Source organism: Aquarana catesbeiana, linkage group LG13 (genome assembly GCF_042186555.1).
Source record: "Aquarana catesbeiana isolate 2022-GZ linkage group LG13, ASM4218655v1, whole genome shotgun sequence".
NCBI classification, from domain to species: Eukaryota; Metazoa; Chordata; class Amphibia; order Anura; family Ranidae; genus Aquarana; species Aquarana catesbeiana.
The window spans coordinates 22,818,692-22,846,479 of NC_133336.1; the positions used below are offsets into that span (position 1 = coordinate 22,818,692).

Consider the following 27,788-nt stretch of genomic DNA (forward strand, 5'->3'; position numbering starts at 1 on the left):
CCAGATTAGCTTAAAGAGGACCGGTCATTCAGAAGCAGATAAAATGCTGCAAATGGGGAGGGGAGGGAGCTTGGACACTGGTCAGTAGGGTAAGAGAGAGTAAAATCCAGTACAGGCACACATTTTGTTGCCAATAAATGGCATTTGATGAATAAAGACCTTCAATGATGTCGCTTACAAAGCGACAATGAGGTGGGTTCACACATAAAATTCTGAATTGCTGTCTAATGAGAGATTTAAGCTTACATTTAATGCAAAACAAAATTCAAAACTAAGCTAGAAGTGTTCTGGTTCATCTACTGCAGTGTTTCTCTATCCGTGGTACACGCACCAATGGCAGGGGGGTACGCCGCCCAGAACCGGCGCCACCAAAGGCAGCACAAGCGGAAGTAAGGCTTAGTGTGCCAGGCCAGTGGGCGCCGAAGCTCAAAGCGCACAGTCCTCTCCTTGTGTCTGAAATGCTCGGACGGCCACTGTAACAAAGTCCCGCCTCCTGGACCTGCTCTTGTGATAGACGGAACACTGATCCAATGCTGGGAAACTGAATCAGTGTGACATGCATCATAGGAGCCAGGACTTTGTTACAGCAGTCGCCCAGGTGGGCAATTCAAATCCAAGCTTCGTGACACAGCGGGAGATCGTGATCCAGGCACTGGTAGGCTGCATTTGGTGGGCACTGCACTCAAGTGTGTTAATTTGTGATTGTGTGCATTTATATATATATATATATATATATATATATATATATATATATATAATGTCATTGCAGCATGCATGCATACAATGATATTGCAGAAGAAGAAATACACACACACACACACCAGTATTTCACAAAAGTGAGTACACCCCTCACATTTTTGTAAATATTTTATTGTATCTTTTCATGTGACAACACTGAAGAAATGACACTTTGCTACAATGTAAAGTAGTGAGTGTACAGCTTGTATAACAGTGTAAATTTGCTGTCCACTCAAAATAACTCAACACACAGCCATTAATGTCTAAACCACTGGCAACAAAAGTGAGTACACCCCTAAGTGAAAATGTCCAAATTGGGCCCAATTAGCCATTTTCCCTCCCCGGTGTCATGTGACTCGTTAGTGTTACAAGGTCTCAGGTGTGAATGGGGAGCAGGTGTGTTTAAATTTGGTGTTATCGCTATCACTCTCTCATACTGGTCACTGGAAGTTCAACATGGCACCTCATGGCAAAGAACTCTCTCTGATCTGAAAAAAAAGAATTGTTCCTCTACATAAAGATGGCCTAGGCTATAAGAAGATTGCCAAGACCCTGAAACTGAGCTGCAGCACGGTGGCCGAGACCATACAGTGGTTTAAAAGGACAGGTTCCACACAGAACAGGCCTCGCCATGGTCGACCAAAGAAGTTGAGCGCACGTGCTCAGCGTCATATCCAGAGGTTGTCTTTGGGAAATAGACGTATGAGTGCTGCCAGCATTGCTGCAGAGGTTGAAGGGGTGAGGGGTCAGCCTGTCAGTGCTCAGACCATACGCCACACACTGCATCAAATTGGTCTGCATGGCTGTCGTCCCAGAAGGAAGCCTCTTCTAAAGATGATGCACAAGAAAGCCCGCAAACAGTTTGCTGAAGACAAGCAGACTAAGGACATGGATTACTGGAACCATGTCCTGTGGTCTGATGAGACCAAGATAAACTTATTTGGTTCAGATGGTGTCAAGTAGGGATGAGCCGAACACCCCCCTGTTCGGTTCGCACCAAAACATGCGAACAGGAAAAAAATTAGTTTGAACACGCGAACACCGTTAAAGTCTATGGGACACAAACATGAATAATCAAAAGTGCTAATTTTAAAGGCTTATATGCAAGTTATTGTCATAGAAAGTGTTTGGGGACCTGGGTCCTGCCCCAGGGGACAAGGATCAATGCAAAAAAAGTTTTAAAAAATGGCCGTTTTTTTCGGGAGCAGTGATTTTAATAATGCTTAAAGTGAAACAATAAAAGTGTAATATCCCTTTAAATTTCGTACCTGGGGGGTGTCTATAGTATGCATGTAAAGGGGCGCATGTTTCCCGTGTTTAGAACAGTCCGAGAGCAAAATGACATTTCAAAGGAAAAAAAAGTCATTTAAAACTGCTCGCGGCTATTAATGCATTGCCGGTCCGACAATACACATAGATAAAACATACATACATTGATAAAAACAGCATGGGAATTCCCCACAGGGGAACCCCGGCCAAAAAAAAAATGACGTGGGGGGTCCCCCTAAATTCCATACCAGACCATTTTAAGGGGAACCCCGCACTAAAATAAAAAAAAAAAAAAACGGAGTGGGGTCCCCCCAAAAATCCATGCCAGACCCTTATCCGAGCACGCAACCTGGCAGGCCGCAGGAAAAGAGGGGGGACGAGAGAGCGTCCCCCCTCCTGAACCGTACCAGGCCACATGCCCTCAACATTGGGAGGGTGCTTTGGGGTAGCCCCCCAAAACACCTTGTCCCCATGTTGATGAGGACAAGGGCCTTATCCCCACAACCCTGGCCGGTGGTTGTGGGGGTCTGCGGGCGGGGGGGCTTATCGGAATCTGGAAGCCCCCTTTAACAAGGGGACCCCCAGATCCCGGCCCTCCCCCGTGTGAAATGGTAAGAGGGTACAAAAGTACCCCTACCATTTCACTAAAAAACTGTCAAAAATTTTAAAAAGAGACAGTTTTTGACAATTACTTTATTTAAATGCTTCTTCTTTCTTCTATCTTCTATCTTCCTACGGTTTCTTCCTCCATCTTCTTCTTCTTCTGGTTCTTCTGGCTCTTCTGGTTCTTCCTCCAGTGTTCTCGTCCAGCATCTCCTCCGCGGTGTCTTATTCCCTTCTTCTCCTCGGGCCACTCCGCATCCATGGCATGGAGGGAGGCTCCCGCTCTTCTCTTCTTCATCTTCTTCATCTTCTTCTCCAGGCCGCTCTGCATCCATGCCTGACCTGAAGGGCCTGGTATGGAATTTAGGGGAACCCCCGACGTTATTTTTTTTTTAAATTTTGGTTCAGGGTTCCCCTGTGGGGAATTCCCATGCCGTTTTTATCAATGAACTTCTATGTGTATTGTCGGACCGGCAATGCATTAATAGCCGCGAGTAGTTTTAAATGACTTTTTTTTCCTTTGAAATGTCATTTTGCTGTCAGACTGTTCTAAACACGGGAAACATGCGCCCCTTTACAGGCATACTATAGACACCCCCCAGCTACGAAATTTAAAGGGATATTAAACTTTTATTGTTTCACTTTAAGCATTATTAAAATCACTGCTCCCGAAAAAACGGACGTTTTTAAAACTTTTTTTGCATTGATCCATGTCCCCTGGGGCAGGACCCAGGTCCCTAAACACTTTTTATGACAATACCATGCATATAAGCTTTTAAAATTAGCACTTTTGATTTCTCCCATAGACTTTTAAAGGGTGTTCCGCGGCATTCGAATTTGCCGCGAACACCCCAAATTGTTCGCTGTTCAGAACTTGTGAATAGCCGATGTTCGAGTCGAACATGAGTTCAACTCGAAGCTCATCCCTAGTGTCAAGCGTGTCTGGTGGCAACCAGGTGAGGAGTACAAAGACAAGTGTGTCTTGTCTACAGTCAAGCATGGTGGTGGGAGTGTCATGGTCTGGGGCTGCATGAGTGCTGCCGGCACTGGGGAGCTACAGTTCATTGGGGGAACCATGAATGCCAACATGTACTGTGACATACTGAAGCAGAGCATGATTCCCTCCCTTCATAGACTGGGCCGCAGAGCAGTATTCCAACATAACGACCCCAAACACACCTCCAAGATGACCACTGCCTTGCTAAAGAAGCTGAGGGTAAAGGTGATGGACTGGCCAAGCATGTCTCCAGACCTAAACCCTACTGAGCATCTGTGGGGCATCCTCAAACGGAAGGTGGAGGAGCACAAGGTCTCTAACATCCACCAGCTCTGTGATGTCGTCATGGAGGAGTGGAAGAGGACTCCAGTGGCAACCTGTGAAGCTCTGGTGATCTCCATGCCCAAGAGGGTTAAGGCAGTGCTGGAAAATAATGGCGGCCACACAAAATATTGACACCTTGGGCCCAATTTGGACATTTTCACTTAGGGGTGTACTCACTTTAGTTGCCAGCGGTTTAGACATTAATGGCTGTGTGTTGAGTTATTTTGAGGGGACAGCAAATTTACACTGTTATACAAGCTGTACACTCACTACTTTACATTGTAGCAAAGTGTCATTTCTTCAGTGTTGTCACATGAAAAGATAGAAGAAAATATTTACACAAATGTGAGGGGTGTACTCACTTTTGTGAGCTACTGTATATAGTCTGTGCATTCAGCTGTTTGCCTGAAGTTTAGTTGTAAGATTAGGGATTGCGTTGTTAAGTGATTGTTGCGTTTTTGGGCATGATCAATTCCTTGTTCAGCCATTAAAAGATACAGTAAAATATTTACAAAAATGTGAGGGGTATATATATATATATATATATATATATATATATATATATATATATATATATATATATATATATATATATATATATATATACATATATATACATACACACACACACACACACACACACATCTCTCTCAAATATTACCTGCTATTATAAAAAGGATTTTTTTTTTTTTGTTACACTGTATCAAGTTGTGTGATGTTCCCTAAAAGAATATTATAACAATCAAAAATTTAAACAGGTAGTCCAACATTCCCCATCTCTTTATTTGTACCAGATGACAGGCATCAGACAGAAGAAAGGAAGTGAGAATCCCTGCAGCAAAAGATCCATTTGACACTGTAGCCTTTCCCTATACTACCTGAAACTAAACTTGGCTGCCAAAGATTATCACTGGCAACGATCCTCACCCGTTGCATGCCCCTTTGAAGACGTCATCTATGACGAAACATTTAGGGCGTGGCTACGCACTGTACGCCATCACACTGCTCGCCCCATGTTGTTGTACACGGGTGTTCGCTTTTATATGCCGGCTTTTTTTAACATTTGTATCCATACTGTTTGGCGGAGATGTGCTCTCTGCTTTTATGTAGCAATAAACTATTTAACTTTACTACACTATTGGAGCTTGTTTCTTTCCCCCTTTTGCATTCACGGCTCTTGGGATCAGCGAGTGCTTTCCTCTAGACTGACACGCTGGAATCGCCTCCTGTCGGAACGAGGATTCGGACGCCGCCATCCATCTGTCCCTGCAGAGGGCTGTATCTGCATGCGCATAAGACCTTGCTATTAAGGAGGTCCACCGTGTCTTGTAAGGGTCCATCCTTATTGTCCCCTGGAGTCACCAGTTGCTGGGAATCTTATACACACTCCCTTCCTCTCTCTTCACCTATATGGGCTGTGTTTAAACGAACTGTGGATATGTGATTCCCCTCCATGTGATTGGTGTATCTTCACTAAACTTTTTATAAATGGACTGAACTTGTTTTTTTTCACTATTACCTTTCAATTTATTAGTTATTCATGAACTCTGAAATTTTTTATTTAGCAATTATGGATTTGATTATTTTTGTGTTATATTACTGAATGCATATTTACTTAATTCACTTAGAAGTACTTTTTTGAACTTGGCAATATTTATTATTGGTAATTAATATACTCACCTTATATTGATTCAATAATCTATTCAGCTATATTTTATTCACATGTTTTGATCACTGGATTGCAAGCGCACTTAGTATACTCTCCTTATCCAGGGTGTAGCGCAGCAACTTGTAGGAGAGAAAGAGAAAAAAAAAAGCGTGTAGGGTGAAAACGAGAAGTGCGCGGTATTCCCGTCCCATCAAGAGGTTAGAGACGCACCACGTCATCTGTTAAATAAAAAACATGCAACAGGAAAGCAGCACAAAGCAGGTGAGGCTGCAGAAAGGGATTGTAGGTATTAGATTCTATAGCAGGGAGTTAAAAAAAAAATAAAAGGATATGTAAATTAAAATCAATAAATTACTTATAATTGAAATAAAAGATACATTAAAGCTGAACTCCAGGGAACGTATACAAAATAATGTAGCGCTATAATCATTTATGTGCCAGTTTACAAATGTGGACATACCTGAAAAACTTCAAGTACACAGGACACGTAAAACACGCCCCTTCCCCCTCCTACCCAGCATGCATTTGCAATTCCCGAGTGTCATAATGACAGCCAGGAGTTGGCCTGTAAATACAGAAGCTGCTGTAACAAAACAAAAAAAAAACCACGCACGCGCTGTGTCTCGGGGCTGCGGTTTGAGCCATTGATTTGCATGGGTAAAAACGCACCACATTCACACCAAACTGGCACAGGACCCTTTTTTTGTCCGCGCCAGAACCGGATCACATTGGGTGTTCACACCCATGTGATTCGATTCTGCAAATCGCGCTGCGTTTTGCAAACCGATTGCGGAGCGTCATTAACTTACACTCCGCAATCGGTTTGCATGGAGGGTTTGCGATTCAGATGCAGTGACGAATCCGCAGCAAATTCGCACTGCATCTAGTGTGAACATAGGGGGAATATAGTGTTTACAAACATTGTTCAGACATGAGATAGGCCCCTTCCACACGAGGCGGATCCGCTCAGCTCAGCGGGAGATCGCTCCGTCCATCTCCGCTAAGCCGGCGGATGGCAGGTCCGTCTCTGCTCACTGAGCGGGGAGGGACCGGGCAGAGCTCCGCTGATTTCTATGGGGAGAGCGGACGAAAACGGACAGCATGTCCGTTTTCATCAGATCCGATCCACCAGACAGATAGCTGAATGTATCGCAATACGTCTGTTTTTAGCGGATCGGATGGCAGGTGGGTGTCAGCGGACACATCTCTGCTGACATCTGGCCGCCCATAGGAGTCAATGGGTGGTCCGCTCGGATCCGCCTGAAAAATGGACAGGCGGATCTGAGTGGGCTTATAGTGTGAAAAGGGGCCATAGAGAGATAAAAAGTAACATTGTTTATAAACATTGTTGCTTTGTGTCTTGCTCTTGCCTGGACAATGTTTATAAACAATGTTACTTTGTAGCTCTCTCCTGTCTGGACAATGTTTATAAACAATGTTACTTTGTATCTCTCTCCTGTCCGGACATTGTTTAATAAACATTGTCCAGACAGGAGCGATACAGAGTGACAGTCTTTGTTAGATATTCTGATGGGTTCTATGCTTTCATGTTCTGCAAGAACCTTGTTGCCCAAAAGAGCTGTATATTTAAAAAAAAAAAAAAGAAAAAAGAAAAAAAAATTAAATCTAAAAATTGTGAAAGGGGGAGAAGGAACTGCAGGGAACCCCATTAAAACAGTATTAATCCCCAAACCAATGATGTATTTTATTGCAGTTTACCAATAATTTGATGTAGTGGCTGCATTAGTTTTCTATTTTTTTTGCCTCTGATCTGGCCAGTAACACACCACTTGTATTATTCGAGTGGGGAAGAGTGTTAAATATAAATAGCAGATTTGAATACACATTAAAAAAATTGAAGCCAGCTCAGGCTTTGTAATCAGTTACAGCAAACTGTTTTTTCCCTTTGGGATAAAGGTTTTACATAAATAAAAGCTGAGCATTGTAAGCACTGGTAAATGGTTTTTCGCATCTCTGTAACCGATACATTTGCAGTAGAGCTTGTTCTATTCAAAACCAACAGACTTTCCAGCAGGATGACAAGGTGAAAATAAAAAAGGAAAGCTTAAAAAAAAAAAAAAAAAAAAAAAAAAACTAATGCAACCATAACATCCAATGCCCCGTACACAAGATTGGACATTGATCGGACATTCTGACAACAAAATCCATCTGATTTTTTTCCGACGGATGTTGGCTCAAACTTGTCTTGCATACACACGGTCGCACAAAGTTGTCGGAAAATCCGATCGTTCTGAACGCGGTGGCGTAAAACACGTACGTCAGGACTATAAACGGGGCAGTAGCCAACAGCTTTCATCTCTTTACTTATTCTGAGCATGCGTGGCACTTTGTGCGTCGGTTGTGATTTTTTTTTCTTTTTTTTTTTTTTTTAATACCAAACATTTTATACCTATACCTGCAGCCTCAATCTTCTTTTTTATGGGTTCCCTGGCTCCTCCCCCTGCCGAGTGTTCCCAATAGCAACAGCATTGTCCATTCACACATAAAGCGAGGCTTGGCCCTGCCCCCCGCTCTCTCCTTGGTGGCTCGCTGGCTGGGACTGGCAGCAGCAGGAGCCCATGGCTGTGAGAGCTAATGGAGGGGGACCCGGGACAACCACTGCTCTCATGCACATCGCTGGTTTGAGATCAGTCTCAAGTATTGGGGGGGGGGTTGGGGGAGATGTAAAAAAAAAAAAAAAAAAAAAAAACCTTCTGCCTTTAGAACCACTTTAATTTTCTTAAATCTACAGCTTGCATTACAAAAAAAAAAAAAAATTAATAAAATTCCTGGGGATCACCTGTTACAGGGTGACAACACTTTTCTCCCAGTAGTGCTGCTGCATTGTCAACCCATCATAGGATTCTGATGGAAACTACAGTGCCTTGAAAAAGTATTCATACCTCTTGAAATTTTCCACATTTTGTCATGTTACAACCAAAAACGTAAATGTATTTTATTGGGGTGTTATGTGATAGACCAACACAAGGTGGCACATAATTGTGAAGTGGAAGGAAAATGATAAATGGTTTTAAATTTTTTTACAAATAAACATGTGAAAAGTGTGGGGGGGCATTTGTATTCAGCCCCCTTTACTCTGATACCCCTAACTAAAATTTAGTGGAACCAAACACCTTCAGAAGTCATCTAATTAGTAGATAGAGTCCACCTGTGTGTAATTTAATCTCAGTATAAATTCAGCTGTTCTGTGAAGCCCTCGAAAGTTTGTTAGAGAACCTTAGTGAACAAACAGCATCATGAAGGCCAAGGAACACAACCAGACAGGTCAGGGATAAAGTTGTGGAGAAGTTTAAAGCAGGGTTAGGTTATAAAAAAATATCCCAAGCTATGAACATCTCACGGAGCTCTGCTCAATCCATCATCTGAAAATGGAAAGAGTATGGCACAACTGCAAACCTACCAAGATATGGCCGTCCACCTAAACTGACCGGTCGGGCAAGGAGAACATTCATCAGAGAAGAGCCAAGAGGTCCATGGTAACTCTGGAGGAGCTGCAGAGATCCACAGCTCAGGTGGGAGAATCTGTCCACAGGACAACTATTAGTCGTGTTCTCCACAAATCTGACCTTTATGGAAGAGTGACAAGAAGAAAGACATTGTTGAAAGAAAACCATAAGAAGTCCCATTTGCAGTTTGTGAGAAGCCATGTGGGGGACACAGCAAACATGTGGAAGAAGGTGCTCTGGTGAGATGAGACCAAAATTGAACTTTTTGGCCTAAAAACAAAACGCTATGTGTGGGGGAAAACTAACACTGTACATCACCCTGAACACACCATCCCCACTGTGAAACATGGTGGTGGCAGCAGTATGTTGTGGGGATGCTTTTCTTGAGCAGGGACAGGGAAGCTGATCAGAGTTGATGGGAAGATGGATGGAGCCAAATACAGGGCAATCTTAGAAGAAAACCTGTTAGAGTCTGCAAAAGACTTGAGACTGGGGCGGAGGTTCACCTTCCAGCAGCACAACGACCCTAAACATACAGCCAGAGCTACAATGAAATGGTTTAGATCAAAGTATATTTATGTGTTAGAATGGTCCAGTCACAGTCCAGATCTGAATCCAATTGAGGATCTGTGGCAAGACTTGAAAATTGCTGTTCACAGACGCTCTCCATCCAATCTGACAGAGCTTGAGATATTCTGCAAAGAAGAAGAATGGGCAAAAATATCCCTCTCTAGATGTGTAAAGCTGGTAGAGACATCCCCAAAAAGATTTGCAGCTGTAATTGCAGTGAAAGGCGGTTCTACAAAGTATTGACTCCGGGGGGCGCCATACAAATGTACCCCCCACAATTTTCACATATTTATTTTTAAAAACAAATTTGAAAACCATTTATCATTTTCCTTCCACTTCACAATTATGAGCCACTTTGTGTTGGTCGATCACATAAAATCCCAATAAAATACATTTACGTTTTTGATTGCAACATGACAAAATGTGGAAAATTTCAAGGGATATGAATACTTTTTCAAGGCACTGTAAGTGGCCGTTTTAAACACACATTACATAGACATAGCCCACTGTTGTCATCATGAGGGAACCCTGAGAAAATGCCATGAAGGTATTGCTGGAATGCATGTAGAGAGGGGTGGCTGCAAAGGGGTTGCAGAAGATCAGCAGCACTGGAGGTATGACAAAGAAAGAAAAAAATAAAGGGCGAAATCAAGTATAAAAGAAAAAAAATTGATTGCACAGAGCAAACTAAATGTCACCCAGGTAGGGCCCATTCACACTTGTGCATGTGGCAATGTGTGCTAAAAAGTATATATATATATATATATATATATATATATATATATATATAAAAAAAAGGATAAATATTACACTGGACAAGAAATGATTTTGCTTGGACTCCGATGTATCAGTCACTTATATATTGCTAAGCTCTAGGACTATGTGACCCGGTCACACAGATTAAACAATAGGCTATAAAACTCACGATGTCATATTCCCGTTGACATAGTTCTGGTTCAGGATTCGTGCCCAGCATCCGCCACCGACCTCGTCGTTGAAAGTGCTGTAATCTTATTATTTCTATATTATATCTATCTATCTCTAACTCTCTATATATATCGAGAGAGAGAGAGAGAGAGAGAGAGAGAGAGAGAGAGAGAGAGAGAGAGAGAGAGAGATAGAGAGAGATAGATAGATAGATAGATACAGGGCCGGACTGGGAATAACATCCAGCCCTGGAAAAAATTTCATACCAGCCCCACAGCATTATTATACCACCGCAACAGCATAACGTCATTGATTTCTTGTTCATGAAAGGGAAAACCATAAAATGCACATTTGAAGAGTGTATTATATATAGATAAGACAGATATGAAATCACATAGGGCTTTGTATATATATATATAAGCAAATTCCAGTTAAAAGTGGTAAGTGATCAATCATCAAGGGGGACCCCAGGAACTCAGAACGTGGGAGGGGGGGGGGGGACCACCTTCCGCAGAAAGAATACACTAAGGTAAGGGGGGGTGGGTTACTGATATAAGGCTGTGCTTTATATCGGTGCCCCCTTACATTATCGTATTCACTCCCCCTTTACATCAGTGACCCCCCCTTCAGACTGGCCTAGCGGTGCTGTCACTGACCTCCTCTCAGGTGCACCGTCCCGGCGGTGCTCCCACTCTTGACTCCTCTGCAGACTCCCTCAGAGACTGCAGACATGATACAGGAGATGGTCAGAGACTGCAGACATGATACAGGAGCTCAATGCAGCCTCACCAGTGCCCATCAAATGCAGCCTCACCAGAGTCCATCAAATGCAGCCTCATCAGTACCAATCAAATGCAGCCTCACTGTGCCCATCAATGCAGCCTCACTGTGCCCATCAAATGCAGTCTCACTGTGCCCATCAAATGCAGTCTCACTGTGCCCAGGAATGCAGCTTCACTGTGCCCATCATTGCAGCCCCTCCTGTGCCCCATGGCCCAGTCAGCAGTCCCTGTCTGTGGGAAGGTGTGTTGTTGATGCTCGGTACGGTACCTTGCATGCCAGCAGGATATCCATGATGGCCAACAGCAGGCAGGGTCTGTTCTCATTTTGTATGGGGATAGTGCTCCTTCCAGAGGATCTGCTTGCTGTGAGATGGAGTGGTCCCTGGCCACCTGCACCTTCAGCCATCCTCATTTTCCGGCCCCAGTCAGCCTGTCCTCTGGTCCTGGGGAAGTGGAGAGCACTGGGTGGGAGCTGGAAAGAAGGGGGAGCAGAGAGTACTGGCGGGGTTGGAGAGCACATGGGTGGGGGCAAAGAGCAGGGGGGGAGTGGAGATCACAGGGATGGGGAGCGGAGAGCGCTGGGGGGGGGGGGGTGGACTTGAGAGCACTGGGGGTCCAAAAAGAACAGATGTGGAGAGCACTGTGGGGGCTAAGAGTGTGGGGTGGCGAAGAGCACTGGGGGAGGGGCAGAAAAACAGGGGTGGAGAGCACTGGGGATACAAAGAGCAGGGGGGAGTGGAGAGCAATGGGGGGAGCTTGAAAGCACCAGTGGGGGAGGGGCAGAAAAACAGGGGTGGAGAGCACTGGGGGGTACAAAGAGCAGGGGGGAGTGGAGAGCAATGGGGGGAGCTTGAAAGCACCAGTGGGGGCCAGAAAGAACAGGGGTGGAAAGCACGGGGGACTGGAGAGCACTGGCGGGGGTTGGAGAGCACATGGGTGGGGGCAAAATGCAGGGGGGAGTGGAGAGTACAGGGGTGGGGAGAGGAGAGTGCTGGGGGGGAAGCTTGAGAGCACTGGAGGGGGAGCCAAAAAAAAAACAGGGGTGGAGAGCATGGGGGGCAAAGAGCACGGGGGGGGGCTGGAGAGCGATGGGTGGAGCTTGAGAGCACCAGGGGGGACCGAAAACAGGGGTGCGGAGAATGGGGGGCTGGAGAGCACTGTGGGGGCGGAGAGCACTGGGGTGGGGGCTGGAGAGTGATGGGGAGAGCTGAAGAGCACTGGGGGGGGGGAGAAAGAACATGGGTGGAGAGCACTGGGGGAGTGAAGAGCACTGGGATGGTGGCTAGAGTAGGATGGGGAGAGCTGGAGAGCAGGGGGGGCAGAAAAAACACGGGTGGAGAGAACTGTGAGGGGGGGGGGCTGGAGAGTGTGGTGAGGGGAGGAGAGCATGGGGGTGGAGCCAGGGAGCACAAGGAGAACTGGGGGGGCCAGTAAAAGAAGTTGGATAGGAGGATCGGCGAGGGGGCGCATATAGAGGGAATTAGCTTTCTATATTCCTCCATGCAGCCTCTGAGTACTTGATTCTCCTCCTCTCCCTCCTGCAAGTATTCAGCGGCTGCATGGAGGAATATAGAAAGCTAATTTCCTCTATATGCGCCCCCCCGCCGATCCTCCTATACAGGCACACAGGGCGGACTGTACAGGCGGGCATCTACTGGATCCCTCTCTCCTGCTCCTGTGTGTCACGGAGCTGGCTGGGTCTGTGTTCGGCGGCCGCGCTGTAACATGGTCCCGCCCCCCTAGACCGGCTCGTGTGATAGGCGGAACACTGATTCTATCCACTATCACACGAGCCGGTCTAGGGGGGCGGGACCATGTTACAGCGCGGCCGCCGAACACAGACCCAGCCAGCTCCGTGACACACAGGAGCAGGAGGGGAGCACTGCAGCCGCAACTCAGGCGGCCTACCGGGAAATCTCCCGGTATCCCGGTAGGCCAGTCCGGCCCTGGATAGATAGATAGAGATATGTAGCAATAACTCTCGGTGGAGCTGCTGGCTTAAGCGTTCTGTTACCTTCACTCTCGATACCTGTTTCACCGGCACCGGGTCTAGGGTTCCGTTGAGTTTACCTCTGGACGATAAAAGCACCAACACTTGAATACGTTTTCAATGCTTTATTGAACCAAGTAACGAAAGAAGTAGCAGGAAAGAGGCAGGAGGGAAGCTACAGGGAAGCACTTGTCCTCCCCTGGGATCTCCTCGGTTGTCCAGCTTCTTCACTCTGGATAGACAGCTCAGGACCATTCCTCGGCTGCTGTGGTAGGCCCCAGACACGCTTCTGGGCCCACCCACACGCACCGCAGCGACGCGGGCCTCCGGAACGGAGCACCACGAGATAGCTCTCTAACGCATACCTGTCGGCCAGGAGGGCCAGCAGGTGGCTGAAAAACGAACCCCAAAATATGGCGTCTGTACCATAAATAACCCTCTCCCAGAATGCAACTCGGAGGACCACCTCCACCGAGTTGTCCCCGGGACAGAGGAGCACCCATACGCTTCGACGCATTGCCTTTCCAACACTAGCCAATGTTAACAGCGACACCCACCGGCTCAGTGTGGAACCACACGCAACGTCAGCCAAGCTGGAACAGAGGCAAATCTAACTCCCCTAAAGAGCAATTCACTAAATTTACCTATCAGTTGGTAGATCAGAAATCTACCAGCGCTACAGATCTATCTATCTATCTATCTATCTAGAGATAGATATATATATCTATTTATATAATATATTTATTTATATTTTTATATTATACGTGTACTTTGGATTTTTACACTCAGTGGGTATACTGGTCATACTTGGTGCTGAGCCGTATGGGACGGTTGATCGTTTTTGCCATTATTCAGTGAGGCCCGGAATGATGGAAAGAAGAGGAATAGTGCAGGGCCGGGCATGACAGTGTGTCTAGTGACACACATAGGGTTAATGTTTCAAGGAAAAGTGTGGGAGGAGATAACAGGAAAGTAAGGGGGAGTGGCCATATAAAATAGGGGAGGAGCAAAAACGGAACAGTGTGCTGGGAAGGAGACACGAGGAGGCAGAATTTCTCTGCTCCTCAGACACAATGGCGGACGTTGAGGCGATTTTGGCGCGGTTGCGGCAGGCGGCGGCGGCGAATGGATCCGACTGGCTTCGCAGCCAGGTCGCATCGATGCTTGGGGGAGAAGCAAGCCATGCAGTGGGAGAAGGTGAGCCGTCTGTGCGTGCGCGGAGATCGCGGCCTCCGGCGCGCTATTCACCTGGGTCAGCACACGGAGCGGGTCGCCTGTCACGGAGCCCGAGGGGGGGAGCAATCGACACCGCCAGCCAAGAGAACCCACACAGTTGAGTCGGCGGGGCCTGGACGGTTTACACGCCGCGGTCACGGAGCAATGGGCGGGGCCACGGGCCAGCATGGCGCCGCTTCCCCGCACGCTGGCACTGCACGGAGGATTTCAAACAGCCCCTCAGTATCTCTGCACGAGGGTGAGCGGGTGGACAGAAGTGGGAGAACGGCGCCGAGAGCAGCAACGTCCGGGTCGCGTGGATCGAGCGGCACCGCGGGTGGGCGGAGCTTACCGGGCGGGGGGGGGGACGTGTCCCAAGATGGCGATGGAAACAGTGCCCAGGCTGGCCCGGTAGCCGGCAGTTCAGGGCAGCGTGGATCAGCAGTGACTCGTCGCACAGTGCAGGCCTCACACCAGCGAGGGCTTCCAGCCTCCAGGAGGGCTTTTCCTGGGGGGGCTACCTCTGACGCCAGTCCCAGTGCAAGGGGAACAGTCCGGAGACGAGGTGTCCGATGAGGAAGATGGGCTACAGCAGCCGGAACCAGCAAGGGAGAGCAGCACAGCGGCTGTTGGGAGGAATCCTGGTCAGCCCGGTAAGTCTAGTGATAACTTTTCCTTTCCTAATGCTTTGCAGGGTTTGCTGGGGGGGATAGCAACGACTGCAGGAGGGATGGTGACACCTTCGCAGAGCGGGGGGGGGGGGGGTCAGGCTACTGACCAATGACTGGCGAGTACTGCACCCGCCAGTTCGGGGTCAGGGGGACAGCTCCAGGAGCTATTGGAGGGTTTAAGGGTCCTGGTTGGTCGCTTTGGAGAAGGACCAGGGCAGGCTCCGCAAGGGGATGCACAAAGGGGGAACAGGGGGGGGCTGCGGTTACAGAGGTGCCAGCTACCACAACGCCAGAGAAGGTGGCAGACAAGGAAACAGCAGGTGAGAAGGGGGCGGCAGAAACAAAAGGCAGGACTGATGTGGTTAGGCTGGCAGATGCTGCAAAATGCGAGATATATGTTTGTTTCGAAGGCCCGTTAGGGGCACACTTGAAACCTGAAGTGAGAGAAAAAATTCATAAAGGTGAGTACGTGGAAATTTTCTCCTTGTTGCCATTGGAAAAGTTTAACCTGGATAGGGTCAAACCCGACGATTCCAAGAAGGAGGATGAGGAGAAGAGGAGATATAGATTGATACCGCGGACGTTTGTGAATTGGTTGCAAGCGTTCGCTATCATGGCCAGTGTCATTGGCGAAAAGAACCCTGAACATTGTTCGGGGTTGTTTTGTTATATGGATACTATAGGTGAGGCACATAGAGTGTACGGGGGAACGGCGTGGCTACGTTACGATGAGCAGTTTCGTCAACGCAGAACGCGTTGGGACCATAAGGATATTAGCCTATGGATGAAACTGATGTCGTCGGCTAGGACCCCGCCTCAGTTATTTCAAGGGGGGGCCGGGGGTACTAACTCCTCAGGACTACCGGCTGGCAGAAAATGGGGGGTATGCTGGCAGTATAATGAAGGATCCTGTAAGTTTGGGGGGTCCTACAAGTTCAAGCACGAGTGTTCAGGCTGTGGGGGGAGCCCACACCCTGTCTCGGTGTTTCAAAAAAGGAAAACGTACCGGGGAGTTTGCTCACAAGAGGGATGACACCGGTGAAGGTGGAAAGGATGCAACCTTTCCTAAGTAAGTATCCGGATAGGAAAGCGGCGTTACTGATCACTGAGGGTTTTAGAGAGGGGTTCAAAATTCCATGTTCATTGGCGGTGGTTCCTCCAGTAGCACGGAATTTAAAATCTGCGTTGCAACACCCGGGGATGGTGGGGGAGAAATTGGAAAAGGAAGTGGCTTTAGGACGGATGGGGGGGCCGTTTGAGGCAAAACCATTGAATGACTTGGTGGTGTCCCCCCCTGGGGGTGGTGCCGAAGAAAGAGCCGAATAAGTTTCGGCTAATTCACCACTTATCATTTCCAAAAGGGGGTTCGGTTAACGATTTCATTGACCCAGACGTCTGCACCGTGTCATACACTTCGTTTGATGCGGTGGTTCGATGGGTCAGGTGCTATGGAAAAGGGGCACTGATGGAAAAAGCTGATATTGAGGCGGCGTTTAGGCTGCTTCCAGTACACCCGGACAGCTTTTGGCTGCTGGGTTGCAAGTGGCAGGAACAATTTTATGTGGACAAATGTTTGCCTATGGGTTGCTCCATTTCCTGCGCCATGTTTGAAGTTTTCAGTTCCTTTTTGGAGTGGGTGGTAAGAGAGGTGTCCGGCCTTGAATCTATGATACACTATTTAGATGATTTCTTATGCATAGGCCCACCGTCTTCCAGTGTGTGTGCGATTTTATTGTCAACGTTGCAACACATTGCAGAACGGTTTGGTGTTCCCCTGGCCGCTGACAAAACTGAGGTGCCCCACCACGGAGATTAGCTTTTTGGGCATTGTTATTGATTCAATGGCAATGGAATGTAGGTTACCGCAAGAAAAGTTAGTGGATCTGCAGACAGAAATAAGGCGGATCCATGGGATGAAGACAATACAGCTGAGGGATCTCCAATCTTTGCTTGGTAAGTTGAACTTTGCTTGTAGAATCATACCCATGGGTAGGGTCTTTTGCCGACGGCTGTCAGCAGCTACAGCTGGGGTAAAAGCACCGGCCCATTTCATTAGGCTTACTAAGGATCATCGTGAGGACCTAAAAATATGGTATCAATTTTTGTCGGAATACAACGGGAGGTCAGTGTGGATGTCTGGTCCGGTAAGTAACTTCGATGTAGAATTGGTTACTGACGCGGCGGGATCTACTGGATATGGGACGTTCTTTAAGGGTTCCATGGCCAAAATCCTGGGTTGAAGCAGGTTTCCTTCGTAACTTGGTACTACTGGAATTGTTTCCAGTAGTTCTGGCTATGGAATTATGGGGCAAAGCTTGTCAGAATTTAAAGTTGCGGCTGAACTGGGATAATATGGGAGTGGTGCAGGTAGTCAATCGCTTGTCAGCGTCTTCTCAACCTGTCATAAGACTATTGCGACAGTTGGTATTACGGTGCTTGCAACTGAATATTTTCATATATGCTGTGCATATACCTGGGATTGAAAACACGCTGGCTGATTCACTGTCTCGCTTTCAGTGGGACAGGTTCAGGGAATTAGCTCCGGCTGCAGAGAAGGAAGGGATTCCTTGCCCGGGTTGGATCTGGGAGCTGGCATTGGAGTCGCCGCAGGATGGATACAACAGTCTGTGAGTGAGTCCACATGGTCGGCCTATGTGAAGGTATGGGGAGAATGGTTGGGACTTATACGGGAATCCGTAGCAGAGGATGACGGGGGGAGAGTTGAGATTATTGGTCCTTTATTTTGTGTCCAGGAACATGGAAAATGGGGTGGGGGTATCGTCTATTGGTAAGAAGTTGGCGGCGCTGTCGTTTCTGTTTAAGTTACAGGGGATGGAGGATTGGACGAAGGAATTTTGGGTACGGCAGGCATTAAAAGGGTACCGGAAGGGGCACGAGAAAAAAGATAACCGTAGACCGGTCACTTTTGCCAACCTGTTGGCAATTTGTGATCAGCTAGGGTTGGTGTGCAGCTCAAGTTATGAATGTTTACTGTTTACAGCGGCTTTTTTCGCTGGCGTTTTTTGGGGCGTTTCGGGTAGGGGAGTTGGTCAGCCCGTCCAAAAAGGAAGCGGGGGGGGTATTTTGGTGCAGGACGTGCGGGCATGCACGGGGAGGGTGTGTTTGCGGCTGAGGAGGTTGAAAACAGACCAATTGGGAAAAGGCATAGATGTGTGGCTGCATGCATTACCGGGATCGCCAGTATGTCCAGTGAGGACGGTCGGTGAATTTGGGAAGATTAGACCGGTAGGTGAGGGTCCATTTTTATGTCATGAGAATGGTGCTTACCTTTCAAAGTTTCAATTCCTGGCGGTGTTTTGAAAAATGCTTATCGATGATAGGTTTGGATGAGAAGGCATACGCCTCACACTCCTTCCGCATTGGGGCGGCCACAGAAGCTGCCAGATGCGGGTTGGATGAGGCAGCGGTACGGAGGATTGGTAGATGGGAATCAAAGAGATTCCATTCATACATTCGCCCTCAATTAGCAGTGGAATAATAATTAAAAAATAAATAAATAAATAAATAAAAAATAAAAAATAAAATAAATAAATAAATGAAAAGATAAATAAAACCCGTATGTTGTATAAGTTTGGTTTCACATATAGGTAGTGGGTGTTTTTTTTTTGTTTGTTGCGTTGGTGATATCACCCTGCCTTGTTGTCTTTTCGTTTCAGATGGAGTGTCTCCACGCCTCGTCTGGATACTGGGACACTCCTACGTTTGTTGGGGGGCAAGGAGAGGTGATGCGAGACCAGATGGGCGCCAGTTAGGCATATCGAGAAGGGAGGCTTTTATCAAGTGGCTGGGGAGACCAGGAATGATGTGGGGCAGAGATGTCTCATCTCCTGAGCGCTATTTCTAAATCTGCGGCGTAAATTCTGCAGAAAACATTTCTGTATATGAAGAGTAAGCAAGCATGCAAGCCACCGGCTTCTCTGCGCCCCATACCCGAGATCTCTCATCTCCACCTGAACCACGTTAGCCGGCTCAGATTTGTATTTACTGACACACGAGTACCGGGTTCTGTGACTCCAACTCCACCCACAACACTTCTATACAATGCAGGATTTACACAGATGTCCTTTTTAAGAATGCATGTTCAAAGAAAGAAAGAAAGAGAGAGAGAGAGAGAGAGAGAGAGAGAGAGAGAGAGAGAGAGAGAGAAAGAGAGAGAGAAAAAGAAAGAAAGAGAGAAAGAAAGAGAGAAAGAGAGAAAGAGAGAAAGAGAGAAAGAGAGAAAGAGAGAAAGAAAGAAAGAAAGAAAGAAAGAAAGAAAGAAAGAAAGAAAGAAAGAAAGAAAGAAAGAAAGAAAGAAAGAAAGAAAGAAAGAAAGAAAGAAAGAAAAGAAAAAGGGGAGAAAGGAAAAAAGTAAAGGGGAGGGAAAAGGGAAAAGAAAGAGAAAAAAGGAAAAGGGAAAAAAGGAGAAAGAAAAGAAAAGAAGAGGAGAAAGGAAAAAAAGGACAAGGAAAGAGAAAAAATTAAGGGAAAGGAAAGGGAAAAGGGAAAAGAAAGAGAAAAAGAAAGAAAAAAAGGAAAGTAAAAGGGATGAGAAAGAAAGAAAACAAAAAGGAAAGAGTTCATTGCCTGCCTTATTTTATACTCATTGATGTCATCACTGGGTCTCTGTGCTTCTCTGCGCAATGCAAGCAGATCATGACTGGTGGGAGGGGCCGGCAGAGTGCTGTACATAGATTTCTGAAAACATTACAGCCCCCCGCCTCAGTGCACCTCAGTTCTGATGCAGGTAGTGGGTTGCCTCTTGGGAGGAGTTATGCAAATATAAAAAAAAATAAACCTAGTTGGATGGGTGTCTGTCTGGAGGAGTGGGCAGGCTGTATTTGCACACAACCCCCATATGTGATGGCGAGCCTCCATGATTGAAAGAACTGAAATGCAATAAATAAAAAGAGGGGTGGCTGGGGATAAGTCAGGTTGGGGAGGAAAGGGCTAGATGATGCTGGGTGTCCTCCAGCCAGAAAATGAGGTGGGCTCTGACTTGCTGCAGCTTCTAATGCACATTATGAGAAGCTCACAGTGTGCGGTGAAATCAAAGGAAGCCATTTCAGTCCAAGAGAGGAGCCGGTACAACTGTGCAAGACTGAAGACCAGCTTTAAGCCCTCCCCCTGACAACGCTCAGCCACACCCCCCTGTCAGTCAACTATTAAGACTTCAGTTTGAGTAGAGACTGACACGTGACAGGGGTGGGGCTTAGCATTGAAGGAGGTGGGGCTTAATAAGACATGGGAAATAAGCATAGCCTCTGTACAGAACTAGGATTCTGGAGGTTCCACAGAGACCGATTTACAGACGACCCCGGGACATGCAAGCGCCACACTAGAAATATTCTATACAATATATCTCTCCCATATATCTATGAAATTCTTTGGTGCAGATACTAAAATGTACAATCCCATCCTTAGGATTCACTTACCCTATGACCTGCACGGCATCGTTAAGATAGGGATCAACTACCATGGCGTGTGCTATTTCCCATTGTCCGTCCGCAGCGATGATCCCAACGTTGACCAGACCCAGCCTGTCCAGTGTATGGCGGAGAACCTCAGGGACAGAGTCAACACATCAACTATAATAAAACTACCACCATAATATAACACCCCCTCCACCAGGACCTCAGAGTGTTGTGAGAGCCGACCAGGAATGTGAAGGGTTAAAGCTGAAGCGTACTCTGCGATTAGTTCCCTCTCATCATGCCAAGGAAAGTCACTGGGCCTCTGTGCTTCTCTATGTAAAGTAGACCGATCATTTAACATTTGTTTTCAGGGGTGGGGGGGCAGGAGGCTGTCTAGAGCTGGCAGAAAACAGCACAGCACCCTGCCTCAGTACTCTTCTCAACGGAGGGCGTGGACATGCACCGCGAAAGGAGGGCGCGGACGGGCACCGCGGAAGGAGGGCGCGGACAAGCACCATGGTAGGAGGGCGCGGACAGGCACCATGGTAGGAGGGCGCGGACAGGCACCATGGTAGGAGGGCGCGGACAGGCACCATGGTAGGAGGGCGCGGACAGGCACCATGGTAGGAGGGCGCGGACAGGCACCATGGTAGGAGGGCGCGGACAGGCACCATGGTAGGAGGGCGCGGACAGGCACCACGGAAGGAGGGCGCAGACAGGCACCACGGAAGGAGGGCGCAGACAGGCACCACGGAAGGAGGGCGTGAACTGGCACCACGGAAGGAGGGCGTGAACTGGCACCACGGAAGGAGGGCGTGAACTGGCACCACGGAAGGAGGGTGCAGACAGGCACCACGGAAGGAGGGTGCAGACAGGCACCACGGAAGGAGGGTGCGGACAGGCACCACGGAAGGAGGGCGCGGACAGGCACCACGGAAGGAGGGTGCAGACAGGCACCACGGAAGGAGGGCGTGAACTGGCACCACGGAAGGAGGGCGTGAACTGGCACCACGGAAGGAGGGCGTGAACTGGCACCACGGAAGGAGGGCGTGAACTGGCACCACGGAAGGAGGGCATGAACTGGCACCACGGAAGGAAGGCGCAGACAGGCACCATGGAAGGAAGGCGCAGACAGGCACCATGGAAGGAGGGCACGGACAGGCACCACGGAAGGGGGGTGCAGACAGGCACCGCAGAAGGAGGGCGTGGACAGGCACCATGGAAGGAGGGCGCGGACAGGCACCACAGAAGAAGGGCGCGGACAGGCACCGCGAAAGGAGGGCACGGATGGGCACCGCGGAAGGAGGGCGCAGACAGGCACCATGGTAGGAAGGCGCGGACAGGCACCCTGGAAGGAGGGTTCAGACTGGCACCACGGCAGGAGGGCGCAGACTGGCACCACGGAAGGAGGGCGTGGACTGGCACCTTGGAAGGAGGGCGCAGACAGGCACCGCGGAAGGAGGGCGCAGACAGGCACCGCGGAAGGAAGACACGGACAGGCACCACGGAAGGAGGGCATGAACTGGCACCATGGAAGGAGGGCATGAACTGGCACCATGGAAGGAGGGCACGGACAGGTACCATGGAAGGAGGGCATGAACTGGCACCATGGAAGGAGGGCACGGACAGGTACCATGGAAGGAGGGCACGGACAGGTACCATGGAAGGAGGGCACGGACAGGTACCATGGAAGGAGGGCACGGACAGGTACCATGGAAGGAGGGCACGGACAGGTACCACGGAAAGGAGGGCGCGGACAGGCACCACGGAAGGAGGGCGCGGACAGGCACCACGGAAGGAGGGCGCGGACAGGCACCACGGAAGGAGGGCGCGGACAGGCACCACGGAAGGAGGGCGCGGACAGGCACCACGGAAGGAGTGCGCGGACAGGCACCACGGAAGGAGGGCGCGGACAGGCACCACGGAAGGAGGGCGCGGACAGGCACCACGGAAGGAGTGCGCGGACAGGCACCACGGAAGGAGGGCACGCACCGGGGGAAGGCAGACTGAGGGCGCGGACACACGCTGAGCCCCACAGTGTAGCCAGCCTTACATGTGCGCTTCCAACCAGAACTTGTGTCGGCTGCTCCAAAACTCTGAATACCAAGATACCTCTCCCCTACTGCAGGCATTGATTGAAAGCAACTTTTATGAAGGTCCCACAACTCTCTTACCAGGAAAAAAAAAAGACCTCCAGGACTGCAATGTACCATACCAACATATTTCAGACACCAGGTGCTGCAGAGGAAGCATGTAGACCAATTACAGGAGGAGGAGGAGTGCTGATAATTCAAAATTGAAATCAAATGTGAAGCTTGGTAGGAGTTCTGCTTTAATGTTCACTATTATTTCATCATCAGAGATCACAGAGATGCAGAGGGCAGCCGGGAGCACAGAGACACATAAATAGAAACCCACTTATCACATGTGTGATGCGATCTTTGCCCTTACCTTTATGTACGTCACACTGAAGGCTCGCTCGTTCCATATCTGAGACACAAAGACAGAAGACAATGTATTTATATAGCTCTGACATATACCGCAGTGCCTTACAGAGAGCACCAAGCCATTCACATTAGTCTCTACACCACTGGAGCTCACACTCTAATGTCCCCCTCCCCACAGTAACACACATTTATATACAGTATCTCACAAAAGTGAGTACACCTCTCACATTTTTGTAAATATTTTATTCTTTTCATGTGACAACACTGAAGAAATGACACTTTGCTACAATGTAAAGTAGTGAGTGTAAAATCAAAAATAAAATAACTCAACACACAGCCATTAAAGTGGTTGTAAATCCTTTACAACCACTTTAAACTACAGGCAAGCCTATAATTAGGCTTGCCTGTAGCTGCACTGGATATCTCCTAAACCTGCACGGTTTAGGAGATATCCCTGTATTTGCATGTGCCGACATCATGAGGCACATGCGCACTTAAGCCAACTGAAGCAATGGCACGTACGTGCCGTTGCTTCAGTTGTACTGTGCCGTTCACGAAGTCAGTGACGTCATCGCACCACCGAAGCCGTGATACCCGGAAGCAAGCCCCGGGCGACATGCCGGCGGCCTGAGGGGGAGACAAGGATGGCTGCGGGGGCTTCGTTCTCGGGTAAGTAATTCATAATGAGCTAGTACGCTATGCATACTAGCTCATTATGCCTTTATCTTGCAGGGCGTGTTTTTTTTTTTTTTACAGGAGGGTTTACTTTCTCTTTAATGTCTAAACCGCTGGCAACAAAAGTGAGCACACCCCTAAGTGAAAATGTCCAAATTGGGCCCAAAGTGTCAATATTTTGTGTGGCCACCATTATTTTCCAGCACTGCCTTAACCCTCTTGGGCATGGAGTTCACCAGAGCTTCACAGGTTGTCACTGGAGTCCTCTTCCCCTCCTCCATGATGACATCACAGAGCTGGTTGATGTTAGAGACCTTGTGCTCCTCCACCTTCCATTTGAGGATGTCCCACAGATGCTCAATAGGGTTTAGGTCTGGAGACATGCTTGGCCAGTTCATCACCTTTATCCTCAGCTTCTTTAGCAAGGCAGTGGTCATCTTGGAGGTGTATTTGGGGTCGTTATCATGTTGGAATACTGTCCTCCTGCGGCCCAGTCTCTGAAGGGAGGGGATCATGCTCTGCTTCAGTATGTCACAGTACATGTTGGCATTCATGGTTCCCTCAATGAACTGTAGCTCCCCAGTGCCGGCAGCACTCATGCAGCCCCAGACCATGACACTCCCACCACCATGCTTGACTGTAGACAAGACACACTTGTCTTTGTACTCCTCACCTGGTTGCCCCCACACACGCTTGTCACCATCTGAACCAAATAAGTTTATCTTGGTCTCATCAGACCACAGGACATGGTTCCAGTAATCCATGTCCTTAGTCTGCTTGTCTTCAGCAAACTGTTTGCGGGCTTTCTTGTGCATCATCTTTAGTAGAGGCTTCATTCTGGGATGACAGCCATGCAGACCAATTTGATGCAGTGTACGGCGTATGGTCTGAGCACTGACAGGCTGACCCCCCACCCCTTCAACCTCTGCTGGCAGCACTCATACATCTATTTCCCAAAGACAACCTCTGGATATGACGCTGAGCACGTGACCTCAACTTCTTTGGTCGACCATGGGGAGGCCTGTTTTGTGTGGAACGTGTCCTGTTAAAGTGGTTGTAAACCCATTACAACCACTTTAACCTACAGGTAAGCCTAGATTAAGGCTTATCTGTAGGTGCAAGAAATATCTCCCAAACCTAAAAGGTTTAGGAGACATTTGCAGGAATAGCGGCGGCGTAGACATCGGGCACAGGCGCTCTGAGCGTGCCGTTTCTAACGGCGATCATGCCATTAGTGGCGGCACCAGCGCGCATGCGCGGGAGTGACGTCATCGCGGCTCCGGGCAGTCACAGCGCCGGAGCCGCGATACCCGGAAGTCACTCCTGGAAAGATGGCGGCGTCGGAGGAGGCGAACGAGGGCCGATGCCGGGGCTTCGATCTCAGGTAAGTAATTCATAATGAGCTAGTATGCTATGCATACTAGCTCATTATGCCTTTGCCTTGCAGAGTGTATTTTTTTTTTTTTAAGAGGCTTTACTTCCTCTTTAAACTGCTGTATGGTCTTGGCCACCGTGCTGCAGCTCAGTTTCAGGGTCTTGGCAAACTTATTATAGCCTAGGCCATCTTTATGTAGAGCAACAATTCTTTTTTTCAGATCCTCAGAGAGTTCTTTGCCATGAGGTGCCATGTTGAACTTCTAGTGACCAGTATGAGAGAGTGAGAGCGAGAACACCAAATTTAACACACCTGTTCCCCATCCACACCTGAGACCTTGTAACACTAACGAGTCACATGACACCGGGGAGGGAAAATGGCTAATTGGGCCCAATTTGGGTCACTTACCCCAACATAATCTATATCCAGGTCATGGTACTGCTTGGCCCCGATGATCCAGGAAACGACGTAGTAGGCGGTTATGTCGGGAAAGTCATACGGCCAATTCTTGCCCCTACCAATCCAACCAGGGAATGCCCAGGGCAGACCTGCCAGGAAACAACATTAATTAAGATAAACTGAATGGTCCAATACAAATCGAAAATTGGGGAACTGGAGTGGGGGAGTGGGGGACTTGGTGTCCCAGCTCTGCTCCTTCCATGGCATAAGACAGTCTCTGTCCTCATGTTGCATTTTTCTGCAATCTAAATTAAAACAGCAAATCTAGAGAAGACAGATACAGAATCGCTGAAGGAAAGGTCAGTGTCCGGGTTTCAACCTAAACGGGGGTTATTGAAGCCTGGGAATCCACTCATTACAAATACCAATTATAGGTAGAAGAGCATTAAAGGCGTTTCAATCAGCGCACACCATACATATCCATTTGTCATTAGGATAATAGCAGCCTCAGCAAACTCTGTCCAAGCCAAGCCTCCAACGCAATTCGCCATGGTCAATCCATGATTAAGCCCCAGAGCTGGACGAAACGTGTTGGGGCTGTGACATGGAGGGAATTTGCTGAAGCTGCTATTACCCTAATGACAGACAGACGGCTTTGTATGGTGTGTGGTGATTGAAAACACCTTTTATGTATGGAGTATCTATCCCGCACCCACACTGAGATCTATTGAAACAGGGCTGGCATCCCCTGAATGGAGACACAAAGAGGTTTTTTCCCAGGATCACCAATTCTAGGTGTATACGCCCCACACATCTCTGGATTCTGCCATTACCAACAAGCTTGATATTCGGATTTCTCTTCTTCGCCTCCTTCATCAGCCACCACTCGTACCCGCGGAAATAGTTCTGATCGCCTGGATAATGCATGTGGGACGGTTCTGTGCCATCTGAGGGGGAAAAGAATTCAAAATAAATACTAAATATATTGGCTCAGCATCGTCACATATTATAAATTGAATGGATGTATAGATGAGATGTACAGGTACAAGTTATGGAGGAGAATTTGTTGTCTCTGTGTATCACCTGAGGGTAGTCCCTTCACTGGGTGTACACTCACCGGCCACTTTATTAGGTACACCTTGCTAGTCCTGGGTCGGACCCCCTTTGCCTTCATTCTTCGTGGCATAGACACAAGTTGTTGGAAACATTCCTCAGAGATTTTGCTCCATAGTGACATGATAGCATCACACAGTTGCTGAAGATTTTGTCGGCTGCACATCCATGATGCCAATCTCCCTTTCCACCACATCCCAAAGGTGCTCTATTGGATGAGATGTGGTGAGTGTGGAGGCCATTGGAGTACAGGGACCTCATTGTCCAGTGGTGAGATGATTGGAGCTTTGTGACATGGGGCATTATCCTGCTGGAAGGAGCCATCAGAAGATGGGGACACTGTAGTCATAAAGGGATGGACATGGTCAGCAACAATACTCAGGTAGGTCGTGAGGTTTAAACGATGCTCAATTGGTACTAAGCAATGGCGTCCCTAGGGGGGCCAGATTGGGCCCTGACCCCCCCCCCTCCCCCCAACATTATGCTGTGCCCCACCATGTGCCCCCCAATTTAAAAAAAAACTTTTTTTTTTTTTTTTTTTTTTACAAAAAGGCAATGTCTAAGAGGGAGAGCGTCCCCAGTCAGCTCCTGCGGGTGATTCCTCCCCCCTCCCTCTGCTCGCTGACACTGCATAATGCGAGCGCTCACACAACCATGGCCGCCCGATCTGCTCCTTCCCCTGCATCCTCATTGGCAGAGAGAAGAGCGAGGTGCAGGAAGGACTCCACCAGGACTCTCAGTTACTGAAAAAACAGACTGATTTCTCCCATCCTTAGGACAGGAGGACCAGCCTGTAAATTCCAAGAGATGCCAGACCAGAGCTGTCTATAGCAGGAGCAGGACAGCAAGAGGAGGCTGGAGAACCCCACAGTGGCAGAACACCAGGGCCTGGAGGCAAGACAACCTTTGCAACCCTGATAGTTCTCCCACTGCTTTGGACCCTTATATTTTCTTGGTATGCTGGTGACATATATCTCTTGTTTTCTGCCACCCTGGGGGGGCCCCAATACAGTAGGAAGGGAGCTCACTGCAGAACATGTGAAAGGGCCCATTGTGGCATCGTAATAAAGGGCCCCAGGATATAGATATATATATATATATATATATATATATATATATATATATATATATATATATATATAT

General features: G+C 48.2%; 1 protein-coding gene across 1 annotated transcript in view; it reads right to left on the bottom strand.

Annotated features, from left to right (window-relative positions):
• LOC141117562 (galactocerebrosidase-like) overlaps positions 1–26,479 on the bottom strand; it is a gene marked incomplete at its 5' end in the record, with an annotated part of 64,171 nt that extends 37,692 nt beyond the window's left edge. The window contains 4 exon segments of the mRNA XM_073610468.1: positions 20,658–20,785; positions 23,088–23,126; positions 25,542–25,681; positions 26,366–26,479. Coding sequence (XP_073466569.1) covers positions 20,658–20,785; positions 23,088–23,126; positions 25,542–25,681; positions 26,366–26,479 — 421 coding nt within the window.
• Between the last annotated feature and the right edge of the window lie 1,309 nt (positions 26,480–27,788).